Consider the following 19,465-nt stretch of genomic DNA (forward strand, 5'->3'; position numbering starts at 1 on the left):
TGAGTAGACGGGTGACCCAGACGACTGTGCCACAACAGACTGTGGCCATCAGCCGAAAGAGCCACCGGAGCCACAGGAACGCTTTCTGAAACTGGGTGGGCAGACGAACTTGTGCCAGGAAGAACGTACAGACCATGCTCACAGGGGCCCTGAAAAATCACCCTCTTGGTAGTATTGTCTAGGATCTGAAAATCATTAGAGGTGAACAAGAGTGAGCAATTATTGTCTTTTGTGAATTGGTGAACTGAAAGGAGATTGGTTTTAATAGAAGGGACGTGGGTAAGGTTACCTAGGTGAAAGATAGCGGTGGGGGTTTTAATGGTACCCGTGCCAGTGTGAGAAATATTAAGGGACTCACCGTTGCCAACAGTAATACCATTGGAGCCATGATATGGATTTGGAGCGTTAAGCTTGGATAGATCAGAAGTAACGTGCATGTTGGCCCCAGTATCCAACAGCCATTCAGAGGAAGGGCCGGCTTGAGATGCATAATTGGCACGGTTATCACTATTTCGGCTCTCCTCATACCGAAACCAGCAACGAACAGCGGTGTGTCCTGTTTTCTGACAGATTTGACAAGTTGGACGATCCCGCTCGTAAGTGCCCTGCCCGCCGCTGGAAGATGACTGCCCGCCGCTGCCGAAGGAGTGCAGGCTGTTGTTGCTGCCGTGCTGCTGACCGTCGTACGGCGGACGACTGCCCTGCCGACCGCCGCGCCCGCGGCCTCCGCTGTTTCTGCCGTAGCCGCCGCGGCTCCCCTGCCGGCCGCCACCACGCCCCCCGCGATAGTTCTGGCTTGCGGTGAGGGCGGTGGCCGGCTCCATAACAGCGGCTTCTCGGAGAAGAAGTTTGCTCTCCAGATCCACGTTGATTTCTTCACTTTTTAGCCACGAGGAGAGAGTAGCCAGGTCAACGGGCGTTGGACTGATGCGAACTGCCTGTTTAATGGAGGAGTAAGCTGATGGGAGCCCCCGAACGACGCACATGACGAGATCTTTTTCGGGAATGATTTCGTTCACGGTGTCGAGGGCTGTGATGATGGTGGAGACCTCGTCTAAATACTCCGCCATAGTTTTCGTGCCTTTGGTAATTGTGTGGAGACGATCACGCAATTGAAAAATATGAGAGTGGGAAATTGATGCATAGCGTGTTGCGAGGGCCGTCCACAGGGCTGAAGCAGTTGTGTAGGATCGGACGTGTTTCTGAACCGTGGGAGAGATGACCGCAATCAAACATGATCGGATCTGGCCATCCACGGCTTTCCAGGCGGCATGGGCCGGATTGGTTTTTTCTGATTTGTCCGTGGCGGTGATGACTGCCGGCGGCGGTTCTGTGCTTCCATCGACGTATTTGAGAAGGTAATTGGCCTCAAGGGCTGTAAGAACGGTGATTTTCCATGTAGGGTAATTTATGTCTGATAATTTTTCGGGAATCAGGGCATGAAGATGCCTGAGAAGGAGTTTAACGCCAGAAGGAAGTGAATCGAGAGGATCCACCTCGGTTGTCATGGCTGCCGCCGCCCAAGAGAAGAGAGGGAACGATCGGTGCCCTAAAGAGAGAAAAAAAAAAACCTAGAGAAAAGAAGATCTAGGTTTTCTGGCTCTTGATACCATGAAGGAATATTGATTGTATTGAAGTGTTAACCTAATAAGGGAATACATGGGAGATATATATAGGAGATATAGGAAGGAGTACTAATCCTAATAGGACTAGGATTAAGGAGTACTAATTCTAATAGAACTAGGATTAGTACACAGTAAATACTAATATTATTTAAAACTATTTATTTAATACTATCTGTTATTAATGATATTTTATATTTCTGTTGAAAAAATCCTTTAAGTGTTGAGTGTTGATTGTTGTGGCTGTTAGCGGTTAGCCTGTTGTGTTGAGTGTTGATTGTTGTGACTGTTGCCAGGAGCAGTATGTGCTTGCTTTAGTGGTGACTTTTCAAGTCTTGTATGTGCTTTTGCTTTAGTGGTGACTTTAGTTGTTGTGACATTTTTCATCATTATTTGTTTACTCATCCTTTCAAGATGGGGAAAGTGATAACTTAGCTAGATATTTATTGTAATTTGTTGAGTGTTACTTGTATCATTGAGATAGTCCTCTGACTATATGATTTTTCCATTTATATGGTCTCGTTAAAGTAGTTGAAAACGTGTGTTTAGTTATTAAACAAATTTCTGAAGTTTAGAGTTACTTAAATGAATGACAAGTTGGTGTTATTAGATTTGTGTTTAATTGAAAAATACAATTTCCTGCAATGCTTGTTCCTACTTTTTTATTTAGTTTTTGGTATTTTTGCTTTTGGAAGATAGGACTGTAGTATATTGCCTGCTCGAAGGTATAGCCAATCACTATGTTCTTTTATTTCGTTATGTTCGTTTATTTTACATATATCCAATCATCTGCAATTGAAGCAGTTAAGTTTTATCAAAAGCATAGTTGAGGCTAGTTTAGTTTGTTCAAAGCAGACTAGAATATCACAAAACTTCAACATATTCTGCCTTGCATTTTTTTCCATATTTTTCCTTCAAATTGAAAAAAGTTTGTTCTTCAAACTCTTAAATGAATTATTCTCAGCCTATCAGTACCACTTCAAACTAGATAATGCATATAATAGCCTTTCTAATGCAGAAAACTGTTAAATTATTTAATTATCTTACTGAATTACTTTTGACAAGAATTTCAAGTTGATTCAAATTATACTAGCAGTTTTATCACTTAATTATATTTGTTTAATCAAACAATTAATTTGTATTTTTGGTAGAATTTTTTTTTTCAAAACAAAAGCCTTGAATCTCATTGTGAAGTAACTTGCTACAAATACCAAAGTGGCAAAAGATTGATTCTTGTCTATATAGGGTTGTTTGATTGGGAACAAATTATTCCACTATGCCTATGAAATAACTTATCATAAAAATGGTGGGATAAACTATTCAAAAACTACCTAATATCTCTTACTTATCATGAGATTCTCGTACCTCAAGACAATCAACTCTCCTTAGTGTTCAAATGCAAAGAACTTTGAGGTAGTACAATATGCAAGAGCTTTGAGGCATGTTATGCCAGTCAAATCCACTAACCTGTGAATTGTGGAGCAACTGTACCAAGAGTGAACTTTGAAAATTAGTAGTAGTTGATAAATTTCAGAGACAATGTTCCTTTTGTTGCACATTCTGTGTAACTTGCAAAAGGAATGCACTGCCCAAATATGCACCACCTCTGCTACACAAAATCAACTAAACAAATAGCAAGGATCATTATAAATGTACGTGTATTGTATGTGTATGGGCAGAAGCTCACAAAATCAATAAATATCAAAGTAATCTTTTATGTATGTGAGCATGAATTTAATGCATTATCAACTGAAGACTTTTCAAGCTATCTATGAAAAAATATCATATGATTATACTCATCTACAATTAGCAAAAAATTGAACTATAGTAAATATAAACCAAAACGTCTACAAGAAATTGATTACATCAAAAGTCATCAACCATATCGCACATGTTTAACGTTTTCCAAGTTAAAGATTACAAATGATAGAAAATTCTATTTTCCTTCTTATTTTATCACCCAGAATGCTGGAAAACAACCCCACAACATAGCTATCACAATCCACAATTTATAAACTTCTTTCTTAGACTTTTCGACAACAATATCTTCATTATCCACAACAACTTCTTCACTCTTGGGAACAATAATTTTGCCTAGACATTCACAATTTTCTTCAATTTCAGATGCCAAATACTTTTCAAGATCAACCATTCTCATCTCCAAATCTTTCTTTTCATGATGAAGATTATCGTTTTCCTTCTTTAAATTGTGGATGAGATTTGCAATTCTAGCATGGAGCGAATCATCAACCCATTTTCAACAATCATATTTATAACCTTGCACAAGTATGAACTTGAAATCAATACTCGCCAAATATATGAAAACTAATGTAATTGTATGATAAATTTACATTAGGCTTAGAACACTTATAAAAGAGTCTTCCAGCATTAGTTGGAGTGGAAGCTGTGAAAATCCTCGTTGCAATACCACATTGACAATTCATCGTCCACATACTTGAAACACCGGAGTCCTGACCCATTCTTTTTAAAACTTGAAAGGTGAAAGATGACTGGAGATGAAATCGATGGGGGTAATGAGAGCTTTCAAGAAATCTAGCTTTGAAATGAAATCGTGCTATTTTGATGGCAATGAAGAAAGGATATTTCCTGTGGAAATGAAATTATTTTTCAATGAAAGTGGAGTTGTTCACAAACTAGGGATTTGATAATGGGTTAAATGGGATGAATTTTGGGTCGGATAAGATGTAGAAGAAGGGCTTTGATACGGGTCGGGTTATTTAAACAAGGGGTGATTTATGGGTGTTTTAAAATTGGGTCAAAACATTTTAGGGGCATATTTGATCCATTCCATTTTCAAAGTACATGCCAAGTGATAATATAAAAATGACATAAAAAATTCATTTGACATTTAAAGAAAATTAAAATGAGTTGGATATTTCGAGTTGGCCAACTAACGTCCATAAGGCATATCTAGACGAAAAGTTGGATGTCGAGGGTATAAATGGTCAAACTTTAAAGGGGGATTTATCTAAACCTTTTCGAATAGTTTAAAGGTATATTTGACCCTTTTCCCAATTTGAATTATATATTTATGTATATATTACAACTTTAATTTTATTACTATGTATATAGCTAAGGATAATTGAATTAGTTTAATTTATATTATCGTAATTCAACAAATATTTTTTAGACCTTAAAAAATAATCACAATTATCAAATTTTACTACTCAATTGCTCCGAAAGGTAAACGGGAAGTTATGACACTTTCTAATTCTTCTTGAGCGAGCATATTATTTCATAATTATTTTTTAATAATGTTCTTAAATCTTTGCGTATATGTTATCTCTTTCTACCAATTTATTTTCAAAAAAAGAATAAATCAAAATATTTTTAAAGACCAACAAAAAATTGAAAAATCAAAAAATGGACACAAACTTTTAAAAATGCCCTATGAGTACAAAATAATAAATTGATAATAAGTAATAACCATCCAAACAAATGGTTTCATTATTTATTTGGCCAAAAAAACATATTTGACTAGTAAAACAGATATAGAGAAAAAGAACATTTTAATTCAGAAAATAAATAAAAAAGGTAATATTTGTGTGAGGGTATTCGTGTCGTCTTCCATTGCCTCCTCGTTGCATTATCGACTCTACAAAACTTCAATTTATTTTCCGTTTCTCAACTTTTAATAGAATCAATCAATTATGAGAACTCGAAGCGCCGAAAAGAGGTCTGCCGGAATTAATCAAACCCCGCCGGCCGAGCCGAAGCGTACGCCGACATCTAGGGCTAAGCAAACTAGGAACGTTGGATCCAAAACTTCACCTGCCGGTACTCAAAAAGCTCTCTTTTTTATTTGTTTTATGTTATTTTATAGTTTTAGGGGAGGGATTATGTTATCCCTGCTATAAAATAGGGAAAATTGATACTTGATTGATGTATATCTGAACTTGTTCTATGTTGAGTTCATTTTGTTTATTTGCCCCCTTTCTGCTGTATGTTTTGGGATATCTGTTGGTCTTTTTTTTTTTTTTTAATTTGGAAGTTAGGGGAAGGGGAAATGGGGAGAGGATTACAAGGTGGGGGAATGGAACCCCTCAAGGTGAAGGTGAAGGTTTTTGTAGCTAACCAACTGAGCTAGTAAGATTCCTCTTCCATTGTCCGTTCTATTGATTCAAAAAGCTATTTTTGTTGTGTGTGAGCGTGGGGGGCACAGATATAGGAAAGTTAATAGCTTGCCTGTTGCCAGCTCCGTTGCAATAAAATGTGAAGTTTTAGGTAAAAGTTGATACTTGATTGATGTATATCTGAACTGGTTCTTTGTCGAGTCCGCATGTTGATTCATTTTGCTCATTTCCCCATTTCTGCTGTATCCTTATGCTTCAAAGGGAAACGGTGGATTAGGTTTTGGGATATCAATAGGATTTTTGTTGGTCCTTTTCTTTGATTGCGGGGAAGGGGAATGGGAACCAAGATTCCTCCTTTATTGGCTATTCTATTACTTCAATAAGCAATTTTTTGTTGTGTGTGAGTGTGGGGTGCACAGATATAGAAAAGTTAATAGCTTGCCTGTTGCAAGCTTCATTGCAATAAAATGTGAAATTTTAGGGAAGAATTGATACTTGATTGATGTATATCTGAAGTCGTTCTTTGTCGAGTCTGCATGCTGTTTCATTTTCCCCATTTCCCCATTTCAGCTGTATCGTTATGCTTCAAAGGAAATGGTGGATTAGGTTTTGGGATTTCTATAGGATTTTTGTTGGTCCTTTTCTTTAATTGCGGATCAGAGGAAGGGAAATGGGGACCAAGATTCCTCCTTTATTGGCTGTTGTAATACTTCAATAAGCACTTTTTTTGGGTTGTGGGTGGGTGGGGTGCACAGATATAGAAAAGTTAATAGCTTGCCTGTTGCCATCTTCATTGCAAAAGTTCAAAGATGATTTTGTTAGTTCCAAGCGTCAACCTTTTTTCATTTATTTATCTTTAGATGGAGGTAATGGCTTGATAAGATTATAATATATCAAATTTCAGTTTTTTGCCTTTTCGAATTTACAAACTGTACCTGATTGAACATTACAGCGGCTTAGAGGGTGTTTTGGTGAACTTATAGAATTGGTCAAACTAGCTTTCTAACTTATTTAAGCCTTTGTATACACCCAAAGTGCTTATAAGCTGAAATTAACTAATGATTTTCCAGCTTATAAGCAATTTTAGTTGACTGAATATTTTATCCCTATATCTTCTAAAATTCTTAAAATAATTCTCTTTCATTCTTTTTTTTGTTAATTACTTTTAAAAGATTTTTTAGTCATTGTAACAGAAAAATTGCTTATCAACCACTTCTTTCACGAAATACTCAGTTGCTTATTATTAGTTTCAGTGCTTCTACCCGAACACATAACTGCTTGTTTATAAAATTAGTTTCTGCACTTGATACTTATTAGCTACTTTCCAATCACCAAATCAAATGAGCTTTTAAACTCCTACATGTGCTGATGAAAGCATGCGAACTATCTATTTGTAATTGTCTTTGGTGTGGGGGTTAGAGTCTGTTAGATACATGATTAGTTATCATGTTCTCTATTTACCCACAGAATGTTATCATGTTCTCTATATTTTTTCATGCAGCCGAAGAAGCAAAGGCTTCAGATGCAGATGGAGCTGTTCAATCAACACCAGTAGCAAAATCCGCTTCAGGTAGGAAAACGACTCGAAGGGCTGTGAAGAAGGCGGTAAAGAAAAGTCCTGCTTCTTCTAAAACTACATCGGATAAAACACTTGTACCAGAAGATGCTGGAACGGCAATGCTCGAAGATCCTGTTGAAGAGAAGGATGCGAAGGACTCAAAGGAAGATCATGGCAATGAGAAAGATGCAGCCGGATCAACGGAATGTGTCGAGGAGGGAGATACAGAGGACCCGAAGAAAGATCATGTAAAGGAGGAAGCTGCACTGGAATCAAAGGAATCTATCAAGGAGGGAGATACTGAGTACACAGAGGAAGTTGACGTCAAGGAGGAAGATGCAGAGGACCCAAAGGAAGATCCTGTCAAGGAGAAAGATCTACAGGATCACAAGGAAGACGCTGCAAAGCCGAAAGGTGCAGAGGACCTTAAGGAAGATATTGTCAAGGAGAAAGTTGCGGAGGGCTCAGAAGAAAATGCTATAAAGGATAAAAATGCAGAGGAGTCAAAGGAAGATCTTGTCATGGGGGAAGCTGCAGAGGACTCAAAGGAATATCATGTGAAGGAGAAAGATGCAGAGGACTTGAAGGAAGGTATTAGTGAGGAGGAAGATGCAGAGAATTCAAAAGAAAATGCTATAAAGGAGAAAGATGCTGAGTTAAAGGAAGATCTTGTCATGGGGGAAGCTGCAGAGGACTCAAAGGAATATCCTATGGAGGAGGAAGGTGCGGAGAGTTCAAAGGAAGATGTTGCGAAGGAAAAAGATGGAGAGGAGTTGAAGGAAGATCTTGTCAGGGAAGAAGATGCAGAGGACTCGAAGGAATATCCTATGATGGAAAAAAACACAGAGGACTCAGAAGAAAGTGCTGTCATGGAGGAAGATGCAGAGGACTCAAAGGAAGATCCTGCCAAGGAGGAAGATGCAGAGGACTTGAAGGAAAATCCTGTCATGGGGGAAGATGCAGAGGATTCAAAGGAAGATCCTGTTAAGGAGAAGGACGCAGAAGGCTTAAATGATGCAGGACCAACGCCCATGTATGAGACAAATGAGGAAATCGAAGAATCTTCAAATAATTTAGTATCCACAGCTAAAAATGTTGGTGATTCCGTTGATCAAAATGGAAACAAGGAGGAACATGCAGGTGATGCACAGGGGGAACCAGCTTTAAATACTATAATGTCTCTAGATGAAGTAACTGTTGCCTATGATGTGCGATTGTCAGAAAAAATCGGCCATGATGTGAGAACGTCAGAAAATCAGGGACCTGCTGTTACATATGTCAAATCTCAGGAGCCTATTATTGAGGATACGAAATCTTCAGACAGTCAGGAACTTACTACTATAGAACTGAAATGTCAGGAGGGTGAAGGATCTAATAAAGGAAAAGGACTAGAGTTGAGGGGAGAAAAGGATGATGGTTCAACTCCTACAGGGGATAATGTAAATGAACAGTGTGCAGAAGATAGAATGGAGGAAGATACAGATAGGAAGATGAAAGGAAAGGATATTTCTCTTGATGAAGCTGGTGAAGATAAAATAGAGGATTTTGCTGATGAAGAAAATGGTGAAGAATTTGTGGAAGATGATGTGCCTGAGCACCGTGAAGAAGCCGAGACGTTGGAAGATGAGCGTGCTCAATTGAATGCCCTCGCAAAGGAACGAAAGAAGAGGAGGGAGCTGGAAGTATTTGTTGGTGGGTTAGACCGTGATGCCGTGGAGGAGGATTTGAAAAGGGTGTTCCAGCATGTGGGGGAGGTTGTTGATGTTCGAATGCACAGAGAGCTGTCAACAAACAAGAATAAGGGATATGCCTTCGTGAAGTTTGCAACCAAGGAGCAAGTTAGCCGTGCTTTGGCTGAAATGAGAAATCCAGTTGTATGTTTTTTTTTTTCCAATTCATGTTTAAATACATTTGGAATTGCACTATTATTCTAATTTATTTTTTTGACATCAGATACGGGGAAAGCGATGTGGAACTTCTCCAAGTGAGGACAATGACACCTTATTCTTAGGAAATATTTGCAACACATGGACAAAGGAAGCCGTAAGTGATATAACCAATCTCTGCTGAATCATGTTTCTGGATAACTCTGTTTAACTTCAATAGTGCAGGAATTTGATTCTGTGGATTGTTAATCAATGTACACGAGTGGGTTATTAAGTATCTCTAGTTAACTATGATATGTGGTAATGATAGGTGAGACAAAAGCTGAAAGATTATGGTGTAGAAGCTGTTGAAAACATTAATTTGGTGGCCGATCCAAAACGTGAAGGTTTGAGTCGTGGTTTTGCGTTTCTCGAGTTCTCTTGTCACACTGATGCCATGACGGCATACAAAAGACTTCAAAGGCCTGATGTTGTTTTTGGTCACTCTGAGAGGACTGCCAAAATAGCTTTTGCTGAACCTTTACGCGATCCAGATCCAGAGGTAATGGCTCAAGTGAAGTCAGTATTTATTGATGGACTCCCTCCTTATTGGAATGAAGAACGCGTCCGGGAGAAATTCAAATGTTTTGGGGAGATCACAAGAATTACGCTAGCCAGGAATATATCAACAGCAAAGCGGAAGGATTTTGGATTTGTTGATTTCGACACACATGAAGCTGCTGTTTCTTGCGTTGAGGGCGTTAATAACACAGAGCTGGGTGATGGAAATTTGAAGGTATTCTTGACTTTTATGTTGTTTGTCAACTGTTTATTTGGTGATGTCATACTTAATAGCTTCAGAATATACAGAATGCTTTCAGTTTGTGTACGTGGCTGAACTTCTATACAGATAACCCTAATGGGTTTTCTTACTAACATATATTTTGCTCTTAGAGTGGATGGTGGTCCTTGTAGAAGAGCTATTAGCTGATGTGGGACTGTTGCTATTCAGTTGTTTATATTGGCTAAAGATGCAAACCTTCCTCCTCACATAAGCAATGATTTTGATGTTATGTCTTTACTGGATTGGTGAATGCTCACAGTTTTGTTATGTTACTTAGGCAAAAGTGCGAGCAAGGCTTTCAAATCCTCAACCAAAAACTCAGGCTGTGAAAGGTGGAATATCTGGAGGGTTCAGAATTAGCCGTGGTCCCATGGGTAACTCTATCAAATTCTATATTTCTTTAATAAGCTGCTCAAGAAATTTTCCTTTGTGCGTGACCTAACTGCAATGTGTACGTTGCTTTTTTAGGAAGGGGCCTTCCCCGAGGAGGACACACTCTTGGTAGAGCTAATTTTCCGCGTGGTAGGGGTTTTCACCCTCGTGGACCTGGTCATGGTGGTAGAATGGGCTTCGCTGAACATGAGTTTGGTAGCCCTTATCCTCCTTTCCGTGGACGGTCAAACTTTGGACGAGGTAATGAAAATAACTAACTTTATTCATCTTCATTAAAAATGAAATTTGCAAACTTTATACCTCTTTCTCCTTCTCCTCTGTATCTCTCTCCCATTTATGTTGACTGGTCTTTGGGCACACACTTTGCGCGTGTACCACATATTAATGAGTACAGAATTAAGTGAGTCACAGGAAGATTATTACACACTATTTTTGCGTTATAAAATAATATGTCAAAGAGAAAAGTACAAGTTCCTGAAAATAAGAAATGTTGATACTATTAAAGTATCTGAATAAAGGAAGAAACCTGCCCCGCAGAAGTCCTCAAATGCCTATTATAATTTCCGGCTTTCCCGTGAATGTCTTAGTGTAAATTATGACTCTTGCCTCCAATTACCAAAGTAACCGATTATCTTCTAACTTTTTTTGGGATTTATTAACAGTATATACTTGATATGAAGAAATTAAATTATAAGGTTGTAGTGCCATTGCTTCTTTGGTGTCACACAATTCCTTATTATTGCAGCTTTTGGTGAGAGATACTCTTATGCCTGGACTATACATATGTAAAAAATAATTTGATACCCAGTTTCGCTATCTCTAGATGTCTTCAATATTTTATACCCAGTATAATCCCACAAGCGAGGCATAAATTGATTTACATTCAAATTACCATAATCTTACATTTTGTACTCTCGATCAAATATATATTTATGAGTGAAAATCTTATCTAATAGTTTTTTCTAAAAGATCTAACAAGTCAAAGTTGAAATTTGAGATGATGTGATATGTTATTTTGTGAAATTTGAAGTTAACTTGGAAAAACATACAGGTATTGGATACATCCTCCAGAAAAAATTCTCTAAACATTAACTAATAAGCACTTGAATATTTCAAGACTAATTTCTAATTTTCATTTTGTTATATTAATTTTTGTAAATGTTATAGAAGTAGTTTAATTGAAGGACAAAAGGTAACTCAACTTTATGTGAGCATTTTGGTCGTCCAACTTTTTCCTTTTGTTTCCTACTTTCATAATAATAATATGTTACCTGCATAGACTAGATCAAATTCTGTCTTCTGATGTGATTGACTTTAAGATAATTGTAGATCTCAGTAACCTATCTGCTTTAGCTCTTCCCATCCATTTTCCAAGTACATCACACTTTCCCCTGTCATGTCTCCTTCCTATTTTGACTTATATATTCCACAAAATAAATCTCAGTAACCTATCTTACTATTTAGCAGGGGGAAGGTGGAATTTCAGTGGTGCCCATCCAGTAACCAGTGAGGGTCCAATGTTTGTTGATAGAATGAGGCATGGAGATAGAGGTCACACAGATGATGCCTTCTTTAGGAGACAACAATTTCCTATTGAAGGAATTAACCGGCCATCCATGGATAGGCACATTGAGGACCGTTTCAGTTATGATAATACTGGCCATGGGCTAAAGAGGCCCTTTTCCATGACAGTAAGTCACATGAGTTTCTCTGTTGCTCCTTTCCCTGTTACCATCTTAGGTTAAAGAGCATTAGATGACTGACTGTAACAGATCACAATTAAACCTTCTACTTTGTAGGTCCCGAATCCGGATTACTTGGGGCCTAGCAGACGTCCGCGGTTTGATCATCCAGATTCTGCAAGTTCTCTTCAAGGAGATCGTTATAGAGGTATGAGGTTTATTTGCAGTTTTTTTGTTAAGCTGCTTGCTTGTTAGATCAAATAATTATTCATGTATTTACTCCTCTATGTTAGATAATGTTCCTCCCAGTGGTGATCATCAATATGCACGTGGTTATTATGGCTCTGATGTGAGTATGATGCTTCACTTTATCTTTCTTAGCGTTATCAACCCTAGTTGTGATATTTCTTTTTATGTAATCTTACAGTATGGGAGAGGCCAACATCCATCTTTCTATAGAGGTGGTCATCCAAATGGGCGTGGATATGGTCGTGGTTATTATTAGTCTTGATGAGCATTCGGTAATTTGGATAATCGGATGCTTTCTTATTCTTTATTCGTACTCATCTTACCTCATATTGTTAATCTTATTGACTTTTCTGTTACAAAACTATTTCAGGTGTCTTCAAATGGTAGAATGTTCTTCTTGACGATGGAATGAGATTCTTGTGGTGCAGTATAAAAAGGAAAGAGAAGCAGTCTTTTAACTTCATTTCCTATGCATTTAATGTTTATCTCTCTTTTTGTTTTTCGCCGCTGTAATGTTTCGCTTTCGGCTGTCCAAAGTTCCATCTTTCTTAGTTTAGATTGTGCCTGTTTTGGGGACATCAATCCGGACATGGTATAGTGTCTGTTAGATGGAGTTTGACTAGTAACGAGCTCCTTCTGCTCTAGATAGAAACAGTGTTATGGGGTAGTGGATATGACTATTAAGATAAGGCAACTTTCCTACAAGCGTTCAATTTTGCTGGAATAGTTATATGTGTTGAGATCTTCATTGTGAAAGATTTAATATTGGGTGTCTTATTATATTTAGTAGTTAGTGGTATTCACATACATGGAGAGGCAAATTTGCAGAGTTTCAAAATAATGATATTGGGGATATTACCTCGATGGTATTTGTGGAGATTTTATATGTAGGTTCAAATTCAAATATTCAGCACTATTGTTAAGGGAAAGATCCTCCTAAGGTCGACTATTTTAAAATTCGTCATGGAGCAGTGTTAGTCATCGTCATATTTCAGCCTTTCAAGAGATGAAGAATAGCATTAACAGTATTTATGAATTGCAATGATATTGTTTTGGAAGGGATTTGCCTCATCATGGTGATGCATTATGAGTGACTTGTCTACTATCTTGTCTTGTGGGATCACCTTTGGCTCAATGTATTCTCATGGTTGCTCTGTAACGGAAATATGATGTAGTTATAGGCCATTTTATACAACTGATGAATCTGGTGTATCTAGAGAGCCACCTAAGCTTTTATATCATATGATCAGGTTTCTCCAAGTTGAATAAAGTATTAAGAATTTTACTTTTGAAGCGTAACCAATTAGAGCGCTTGGTTGGCTTAGTATAGATTCTATTTTTTTTATGGTGGAAAAAGGGTGTATTAGCATCAATATTAGGCACTGATGGTTTGGTTCTATAGAGTTCCTCTTGTCCTTTGGTAAATGGATGAATGTCCCTTCTGAAGCTTGAGATGGAAACTTCTAGCTCCCAAGATAAACAATTTTGAACTATCTATCCTTGGGCCTTCTCTTTTCAATGGTTGCAACAATTTATGTAGCATTTAAGGACCGTTTGGTTTGGGTTCTAGGAGATATCAGATATGATCTCCACATAAAGATCAACATAAATTTATACAATTTATGGTTATAAATTGAGGAGGTTCAATCTCCATGTAGAGATCAACATTAGTTAAATACAATGTTTGGTAGATTCTTTTTGTTTAACTCAAATAATACCTGCATAAGTTATGTGATAATCTATGTATTATTTAATGTTGGGTAGAGTGTGGAATAAGAATGCACTTATTAGGAGTAAACGGATTAAAAATGCTAAAATGACCAGCTAACCCTTGTAATAGTAACATTTTTGTTTATTTTGTTCAAAAAGTACAGATATTTTAAACCTTACATTGTATACTAATATGTAATATATCAAGCTAAGCATTCAACAAGTTTTGAAGACAAGTATATTCTGTACATAAAGTTAAGTTGAATTTTTATTTTAAATTTTCAGTTTTGGTAGATGAAACTGAAAATAATCTTAGGGCTTGTTTAATTGGGGACTACTAGCTGAAAATAATCTTAGGGCTTGTTTGGTTGGGGACAAGTTGTCCTAATCCTAGGATTGTTATCCACCCTTAATGTGGGATAAAAATAACACTACAATCTCGGGATGAGTTATCCTGCGATTTTGTCCCAATCAAAATCTCGGTATAACTTATCCTGAGATGTTTTAGACTTCCTGTTGGGTCCAGTTACTGCATTATTTCATGGCTGAACTTACAGCATCATCTACAAGTAGTCTAAAACATCAAAATTTGAATCATGATATTCTAACATGTTTCTTTACACCAAAATGCTAAAATACCACACACTTGGACTTCATCTTCTAGATATAACATGATTTATCTAAAATCATCTTTTGTTAATTTCTTCCCTTATTGTCCACCAAATACAGGCTGGAATGGCCTTCCATCTCTCCTTTGGGCTTAAGTTGGCACATTCTCTGTTCCCACTTTCTAGAACATCTACAATGTTCCTAGCAGGGCCGGGCTTCACTATGAAGCTACTCAACCAAGGCTTTAGGTCCCCGGCTTAAGCAATTATAGTTTTATAGTCATGTAGATTTTTTGTTTTAAAACTATTGTGTACTTTTAATATTCTTCCTTCTCATATTAATGTTGTGTTAGATCCAAAAAAAATCATGTAGGAATTTAAGATTAAAGTTGACATTTGTTTCCAATTATATCATTAACAACAAAGAAGATTTAAATACTGCTCAATCCTAAAAAAAGAATCTAATAAATAGGAATAACTTAGTTAACTATACCCTATATTTATTATTTTGCTTAATGGACATGAGAGACAGAGGGAGTAGAAAGATAAGAAATATTTCAATTAGATATGAGGATCTTATCATTTTCCAAATGTGTATATTGCTTATAGAGTCCCTATAACAATTTTCTTGGCTGAAAAAAGTTACTTGAAATTAAAATTGAAAAAAATTGGTCATAAAACAAATATATTCATAATTTGCATCTCAAAAAGCTATAAAAATATAATTTAAATAAAATATATATTTAAAATCTTTTTTTCTCTTGAGAATAAACTTAAGGCCTCATTTTAAAATTTTGCTTTCGGGCACGAATCATATTGAACCGCCTTTGGTTCCTAGGCATAGCCCAACTTATACCCTGAAGCTGAGAAACATTCTCCATAACTGCAAGTCACTTTACAGTGCAAAAAGAGGAGACACAGAGTAGTCTCCAAGTCCTCTCAACAAAAAAAATACATATAACTAACAGAGAGGATATCCTCTCTTACTAAGGCTATCCTGGGTGAGGACAGCAACCAGGTGAAACGTGCAACCTTGTAATGTATTTTCACCTTCCTTCAATTTGAAAGTTGGAAGTATTGCACTCTTTTTAAGCAGATATGACAGTAAAATTACCTTGTCTATCACCATCCCACCTTTAACTATTCTCAGCAGTAGAAAGATTCTTGAATTCTCAAAACTTCTAATAACTGTCAAAATCTCAATTTCCCAGTCATTAAGTGGTCTCCTGTAAATGAGGTTCAGCCCTAGGAAGCTCCTATTGCCCCCTGGTGTAAAGAAAGTACAAGCCTCTCTGGGAAACTCTGCTTCAGAGGTCCTTAGCCTAACCAATTGTTCTCCCAATATAATGTCTTCCTTCAGTTACCTATTCTGATTGAAGATTCCTCCTTGAGCACTGCCAAAGATTTCTGATTGATTTCCAGACTGATCCTATATGAACCATTTAAGTCCAATCTTCCTTCTCTCACATATTTGTGTAGAATTGCCTCTTTCCAGCTCCTCAACTGCAAATTTCTACAACAAGCTATTATTTTGGGATTTAAGGTTCTTGATACCCAATGCCCCTTTCCTTGTGCTGCCCAAGAGAACTTCATTTTACCTGATGCGACTTGTCACTGTTTCCTTCCCAGAAGAAGTTTCTTCTCATAAGAGTGTAATTTCTTGCTCACATTAACTGGGATAGGAAATAAGGACATCAGGTAAGGAGGCATGATATCTGATACACAGAGTGTCAGATTTAGTTTACCCCCAGGGACAAATAATTACTCTTCCAAATAGATAATTTCTTCACACATTTGCTTTCGGCTCCCAAAGGCATCCTTAGATACTCAGTAGGCAGGACACCAACTTTTCCTCCAAGGTTTCTGGCCAAAGAGTGTAACGGGATTAATCCTACTGGATAAAGATAAATTTTGGTCCAGTTTATGTGTAAACCAGGTATATTGCTTCAAGCAAGAATAAAAATGATCCTCAGCATTCTCACTTGGTCACAATTTGCCTCACAGAACACCAATATGTCATCTGCATATTTTAGGTGTGAAATCTTCAGAGTACTATCCACCCCTGAACTCACCTGGAAGCCCCTGACCCGATTCCTCTCCTCAGTCTTTCTAAGCATATGATGAAGTCCTTCCATAGCAACATTGAAAATAGAAAGGGGACAAAGGATCACCCTTTCTTAAACCCCTTTCTGAATGGAAGAAACCAGCTGGAGAGCCATTAACAAGAACTGGAAACCTTCCTGTGCTGATGCAATATCTGATCTAGCCCTATCCATTAGACACCAAAGTCCAATGGTCTCAAAGTATCCAACAGGAATTTTCAGTTGGGATGATAATAAGCTCTCTATATCCATCACCCTCATTAGTAATGAAAACTGCATCCAGGATTAGCCTACGTTTTATAAACGCTATCTGCTGATTTTCTACCCACGTGTCTATTACTTTCTTCAGCCTCTCATCAGTCAAGTTTGGAAATGATCTTGTAAATACAACCCATCGAACGAATAGGTCTGAGATCTCGTAAGTCTGACACACCGACTTTCTTCGGAAACCCCAAACCAGTTCAAGTTTCGGCAGCCGCTACCACAGCATATCGAACTACTTCCCAACACTGGGTAATAAATGTCATAGAAAACCTATCAGGTCCAACTTCTCCTACTTTTTCCAGTTACACAGTTTTAAGTTTGGGAGGTTCCTTGCCCCCTTCCCGGAAACCCCAAACTAGTTCAAGTAGTTCTAATATGACCTTTTGCAACCAACTGTAGTTTTAATTAAGGCAGCGTTGGTCGCATGCCAATACTGTTTTGTACCTGATTTTTCTTTTCTTAATACTATTCTTATTTTCCTTTTCAATTTTTATTCCACCATCTTTTCCTCAAACCAAACCTCTAGTTCACAAAATCTAAAAACCAAAACTACCGCCAAATCACCCTTATCTTCTTAAATCAGCCATCATCAAACCACCGCTAAAATTGGTCCACCAAATTACCTTTGCACAAAATCGGAATCATTGGACAGTGGCCCTTGCCGAAGAAACTGAATTGTCAAAAAGGAAGAAAGAGAACAAGAAAATAAAATATAAGGGAAAGAGGTGGTGGAAGTGGCATAGGATGCGGTAGGGAGAAAAAATGAAAAAAGAAACAAAGAAAAGAAAAGGGAAAGGAAAAAGAGCTAAAAAGATTAATTAAGAAATGGTAAAACATTCTTTGGGGGGGCTTTCTCCCGCACGCTCCTAATTTCATGCGAACACTGCAACTGATAAGTGTCGAAGTAGTCGGGCTACTAAGCTGAAAGTGTGTAATTGAAACTCAGGGACACATTTGACGGGACCTTGTGTATATATTTTTTTTTTGTTTGGGTTGCTTTGTCGTCGGAGTTCATACTAGGTTACAAGATCAACATTTGTTTTGAAGTGCAGGAAAACTTGGTTCATGATATGAGCATTTGGAGTTTTTGGTGCTGCTCTATGTGTCACCACCTCTTTTTTCTTTTTAAAAATAAATATGAAGGTTTCCAATTCGAGATCCGTTCTGCTGATGTTGTATACACATCGTGGTTGGTTCTTTAGTCCATTTAAGCCAAGATTTACTGCATCTCTATTATGGACGATAAATTTTAGAGTATATGTTTTCTGCTGCAATGATATTAATTGCTCCACTCTGTTAAAGCTGGTCTGTTTTCTTACTAACATACGTAGGGCATCAACATTCTCATCGCTGGCTGCATATATCATCTTTTCAAAGTTCATGTTTGTTTCGGATTGTAATGGGAGTAGATTTTTTGGTTGGTGTCTGTCTCGTTTACATGATTTAATTTCAGATAATATTGATTAGATATTGCCTGTGAGTTAGGTGAGGGTCAGCAGAAGTGCTTTGGATTGAGATTTTGGGCTTTGATAGTCCAGTTTTGTTCTTACATTTCTTTTTCGAGTCTTAAAGTTAGGTGAGATTGCGTTCATCGTTTCCATGAAATTACAGGTGATTGTGCAATTCAATCCGAGTGGTCCAGTCTTGCATCTTCTATGTACTCTCTTTTTGGTTGATGCATATGTAGGATATTTAATTAGAATACAGCAGTAACTGAGGTTTGTTATTTGTTGTAAGTAATTCTTTTCTGCATTATTGTAATTCTAACTATATGTGGATTCAGTTTTAGTAGAATGTTAAAGTTAGTGAAGAAACTGTAGAAATCCCATTCATCTTGTTAAATATGTGTTTGCAATTGCGTCATCGTTGTGTTTTTTTAAGGGAAGAGATTGAAATGACCGAACTAGACATTTATGAAAGGCATGTGTAGATTAGGCTTGTTTTGCATTCCTGCCATTATCAGATAGCTGATTAGTGCAACTGTGTATTTGAAAGATGCCATGGTAACTGTGGGAAGTGTTAATGCTGATTAGTGCAAATGTGTTTCTTTAAAAAGATGACATGCTAACTGGGTAAAGCATTAACACAAAGCTCAAGGAAATACGAAGTGGTTGATGATGCTTAGGAGCAGTGTTATAAAAGGCGCCCAGGGCGTTCTACGCACTGGATGCAAGTCCTAATGAAATCATTATCCTTTTCATTATCGTTCTGCAGACCCAATAATCGTGTATTTGGTATTTGGTGTGCTACGCCCTGCTTGGGGACTCAAAACACTGCATATGATGGAACACGAGTGGGCTGAGGGATTGGAGTAACATATTTAGTTTAAGCTTATTTGCTCGAGCTTATTGTCATCAAGAAAGGAAAAGAATAAAAACCTGGTGTTGAAGTTCAAATTATGATTTAACGTCTGCCAAGTGAAGAAACAAAATGTAAAAAGTTGCAGAATCTCATCTACTAAACAATCTGTCATC

At 37.4% G+C, this 19,465-nt stretch overlaps 1 protein-coding gene across 2 annotated transcripts; it reads left to right on the plus strand.

Annotated features, from left to right (window-relative positions):
• The first annotated feature begins 5,180 nt into the window (after positions 1 to 5,180).
• LOC107011000 (nucleolin-like) lies at positions 5,181 to 13,610 on the plus strand. Of its 2 annotated transcripts, none has more exons than XM_015210295.2 (11): positions 5,181 to 5,420; positions 7,218 to 9,148; positions 9,228 to 9,317; positions 9,471 to 9,935; positions 10,261 to 10,357; positions 10,452 to 10,616; positions 11,841 to 12,067; positions 12,176 to 12,266; positions 12,352 to 12,407; positions 12,486 to 12,579; positions 12,678 to 13,610. In XM_015210295.2, the coding sequence occupies exons 1-10, from the start codon at positions 5,294 to 5,296 to the stop codon at positions 12,561 to 12,563; spliced, it is 3,327 nt and encodes a 1,108-aa protein (XP_015065781.1). In that variant the 5' UTR covers positions 5,181 to 5,293; the 3' UTR covers positions 12,564 to 12,579; positions 12,678 to 13,610. The 2 variants fall into 2 exon arrangements, with proteins under 2 accessions (XP_015065781.1, XP_015065782.1); XM_015210296.2 differs by having other exon boundaries at positions 5,182 to 5,420; positions 11,844 to 12,067.
• Positions 13,611 to 19,465: the final 5,855 nt, after the last annotated feature.

The sequence above is a fragment of the Solanum pennellii genome, chromosome 2 (genome assembly GCF_001406875.1).
Source record: "Solanum pennellii chromosome 2, SPENNV200".
NCBI lineage: Eukaryota > Viridiplantae > Streptophyta > Magnoliopsida > Solanales > Solanaceae > Solanum > Solanum pennellii.